General features: G+C 36.4%; 1 protein-coding gene across 1 annotated transcript; it reads right to left on the bottom strand.

Annotated features, from left to right (window-relative positions):
- Window positions 1–1,951: 1,951 nt before the first annotated feature.
- On the bottom strand, window positions 1,952–2,899 carry LOC131486665 (olfactory receptor 8H1-like). Its single transcript, XM_058686558.1, has one exon. The coding sequence runs from the start codon at window positions 2,897–2,899 to the stop codon at window positions 1,952–1,954; it is 948 nt and encodes a 315-aa protein (XP_058542541.1).
- Between the last annotated feature and the right edge of the window lie 1,343 nt (window positions 2,900–4,242).

The following is a 4,242-nucleotide window of genomic DNA, read 5'->3' as shown; positions in this document are numbered from 1 at the left end:
AGCTTATTAAATGTCACAGAAAGGTAAGGTTTTTAAATGTTTAGCAGGTAGCCACCAAAGAGATGTCACTGCATACAGATTTTTAAGTTGATATATTTACATTTCAGATCCAAAGCACTGCAACATGAGACTCTTAATTTTTTTCCCAAATATTCAGAACACGTTCATCTCAGATTTCAACGATAAAGGAATTATCAAAAGTTAAACTTTCAAGTGTATACAGAAAGTGTAGAAAAACACATGGAAAACGACAGAAATTTTGCTTATGTATGTAATATACTCACATGCGTACATAACTATAGATCCAGAAGAACACACACAAAACTGTTAAAGACTGTTAAGGCATTTCTATTTCCTTCCTCTTTTCCGTGGTTTCCAAGCATTCTCCAATGTTAACACAAAGCATTTTAAATCCAAAACTGTGAAGTGCTGAGCTTTTCCTTAGTTGTTTGTCAGTTAAGTTGGCAAAAAGTAATTTATGAAACACGAATGAATATTCTTTAAGAAAAAGCCATTGTGCATTGAAAATATTGCAGGAATGTAAGCCTTCTAATGATAATGGCCCACATTTATTAGGACTGCCTTGAATGCTTCACATCTATTATCTGATCTAATCTTTATAATTAACTAAATAGCCCTGGAATTATTATTTATCTTGTACAGTTGAGAAAACTGAGGCTTAGATTTTCAGTGATCCATTGAGGGTTATACAGCTAAAAGGGTAGCGTAGAATCCAAATACTTGAATGTTTGGTTTCACAGCAAGTTCTCACAATCACTCTGCTAATTATTTCTCTATATAATAAACAAAACGATTTCTGAAACTGGTATCGTGCCAAAAATGGAGTTCTCTTCCATAATAAAGATCTCTGAAGAACTCTATTCATGGGAATTTGTTTGATAGAGTTTAAAAGATGACTACTATATTGTCTCATTTTGCACATCAGTTGCCCTTAAAACACATGCATTTACTGTAATGTTTATAGAAGCACTATCAACAATAGCCAAATTATGGAAAAAGTCCACAACTGATGAATGGATAAAGAAGATGTGGTATATATACACAATGGAATACTACTTGGTGATGAAAAAGAATAAAATCTTGCCATTTGCAACAACGTGGGTGGAACTGGAAGGTATTACGCCAAGGGAAATAAGTCAATCAGAGAAAGACAGATATCATATGATATGACTCATATGAGGAGCTTGAGAAACTTAACAGAAGACCACAGGGGAAGGGAAAGAAAAATAAGATACAAACAGAGAGAGAGACAAACCTTAAGAGACTTTTAAATACAGAGAATAGGGGCGCCTGGGTGGCGCAGTCGGTTAAGCATCCGACTTCAGCCAGGTCACGATCTCGCGGTCCGTGAGTTCGAGCCCCGCGTCAGGCTCTGGGCTGATGGCTCGGAGCCTGGAGCCTGTTTCCGATTCTGTGTCTCCCTCTCTCTCTGCCCCTCCCCCGTTCATGCTCTGTCTCTCTCTGTCCCAAAAATAAATAAAAAACGTTGAAAAAAAATTTTTAAATACAGAGAATAAACTGAGGATTGATGGCAGTGGGGGGTGGGAAAAATGGGTGATGGGCATTGAGAAGGGCACTTGTTCTGATAAGCACTAGGTGTTGTATATAAGTGATGAATCCTGGGAATCTACTCCTGAAGCCAAGACTGCACTGTATTTTTGTTAACTGACAATAAATAAAAATAAATAAAAACTTTCAACACTGAAAAAAAAAAACATGCATTTAGACCACAGATTTAAAACATATTTCATGGTTTTCAGTTACAACATGGAATTTCTCAAGACATCTTCCTGGAAATGTCTGAGATCATATTTGGTCAAGTAAAGAATGGTTCAATGGAAATACAAACAAGTTAAAGGAGTTTTTGGAGAGAGACAAAAGAAATACACTATATGGAAGAAGAACAATGAACTGAAAAGTTGAGCATCACCTATTTCAATTGCCCAGAGCCCTCACCCTTCTGCATGACTCTAAGGAGAGCATTTTTCACTTCTCTGTTCCTGAGACTATAAATGAGCGGATTCAGCATGGGGATCACAATAGTATAAAAAACAGAAGCCACTTGATCCTTTCCCAAGGAATAAGACTTACTTGGCTTTAAATAAGTAAAAATCATAGTGCCATAAAAGATGGCGACTCCCAGGAGATGAGAGGCACAAGTAGAGAAGGCTTTTTTCTTTCCTGAAGTGGAAGTAATTTTCAGGATAGTAGACAGAATGGACACATAGGACACAGATATTGTGATAAGAGACACCATTAGAGTGGAGCCAGCGACAATAAATATCATGATTTCAATGTCATGTGTGTCAGTGCAAGACAAGGCTAAAACTGGGGTTGTGTCACAGAAAAAGTGACGGATTACATTGGAGTCGCAGAAATGCAACCTGCTCATGCAAAGCCCATTGACAAAGGAGTCCACAAAGCCAATCACATAGGACCCAAAGATGAGGTGAGAGCAGAACCTTGTGGACATAACCACTGGGTAGTGCAGAGGATTGCAGATAGCGACATAGCGATCATAGGCCATTGAGGAGAGAAGGAAACATTCAGTGGCGCCCAAGAAGACAAAAAAGGACATCTGGGTGAAGCAGCTCGTGTATGAGATATACTTGGTGGAAGTCAGTAAGTTCTGTAAGGTTTTAGGTGTGATGACAGTTGAGTAACTGAGGTCGAGAAATGACAGGTGACTGAGGAAAAAATACATGGGGGTGTGAAGCTGGAGATCCAGGCGGATGATTAATATCATCCCACCATTTCCCAGCACAGTAACCAGGTATATCAGGAGAAACAGCATGAAAAGGACCAGCTGGATCTCTTCAGAATCTGTCAGCCCCATAAGGATGAAGTCAGGCACATGTGTGTTATTCTTTCTACCCATAGCTTTCAACTGCTTTCAACTGTGAAAAAAATCAAAGTTGACCCTTAACAGGAATGACTTCAAAAAGTGTGTTTATGTGAATGACATGGCGTATTTACATTAGTGGGGTGTTTCTAGAAATTGATGATAATGAGTGATTTATAAAATATGACTGAAAAAAATCTTAATTTGATTGCCAAATATAAAAATGGAAATAAATTCACCTTTGAATACAAGATAATGAAAGCTAACATGCTGAATAATTAAAATGAGCCCAGTCTGTTCTAAGTGCTTCTTAATGTATTTAGTCCATGTGACATATTGTACCCCAGGTGCCACTACTCTTAGCCACATTTTTTATATGAGAAAAAGTTCAAGAAACTTATTCAGAGTCAGAGCTATTAAATGTTGCTCTGTGATTCTACAAGTTAGATTGACCCCAGAGAGCATGCTCATACTACTATATTCTTGTTTATAATTAATTTCAGCAAACCTGAAAAAAAGTTAGATAAATCATAAATGATGATATAAAAACAATTTTAACGCATCATTCAGTGTCCTTTTTTTTCAATATTACTTAATACAAATGACAAATTTCAAACTTAGAGGACTTTAGTTAAGTGTATTAAAATTGTAGACCCCATATTAGTTTTAGTTTCCAAAAGGTGTGTTTTCCTAATCTGAACATTTAAAATAAAAGTTTGAAAATATATTCATTACTCATAGACCCTGATTCCACTAACTCTATATTTCTGATTCCACAAATCCTGACATTACTTGGGGAAAGTCTAAATGACATGTGTATGCACACTGTTCTGATAATGTCCCCATTATATTTGATCCAAACTAAATTAAGACCTCTAATTTTGGGAGAATAATACTTACTGTGAACCAAAGTTGGAGGGGAAAAACCTTTCTTCCAACACGATCCGCCTAGAAGTTTGTCAGCCTCAAGTTCTGCTCACAAATCAAATATGAAAAACATTTGAGCTGAAAATTTCTGTAATATAATATTTGTTTTCTTTGAGATAAGTTCTCTTTAAATTTTAGTGCATTCATTTTATTTTATTCTGAAATAAAAAATAATCAACCTGGAAATTTTGTTCAGGTCCTGGTCAAACAGGAAAATTATTTCTAAAAAGAATATCAGGAATCTATTCTGAACATAAGGAGAGCAGAATATGTCTTACCTGTCATCCTGATAATTCCAGGACACCTCATGTACTGGGAACTGAAGATAATGCAACATTTGGTCATCCCTGTGGACCAATTTCTAAGGAAGATTGCTTGGCATGTCTCCAAGGACAAAAGTTCAAGGACTAAATGTAGCTATGATAGGTTTGAGAAAATAGTTGTCTTTTTCC

This window comes from Neofelis nebulosa, chromosome 10, assembly GCF_028018385.1.
Source record: "Neofelis nebulosa isolate mNeoNeb1 chromosome 10, mNeoNeb1.pri, whole genome shotgun sequence".
Lineage (NCBI taxonomy): Eukaryota > Metazoa > Chordata > Mammalia > Carnivora > Felidae > Neofelis > Neofelis nebulosa.
Note: the sequence above shows the minus strand (reverse complement) of the source record. Positions and strands in the feature narration are given on the sequence as shown.

Bases quoted from the DNA above. Each gene is read 5' to 3' on its own strand.
- LOC131486665 (XM_058686558.1), bottom strand. From the start codon at position 2,899: ATGGGTAGAAAGAATAACACACATGTGCCTGACTTCATCCTTATGGGG.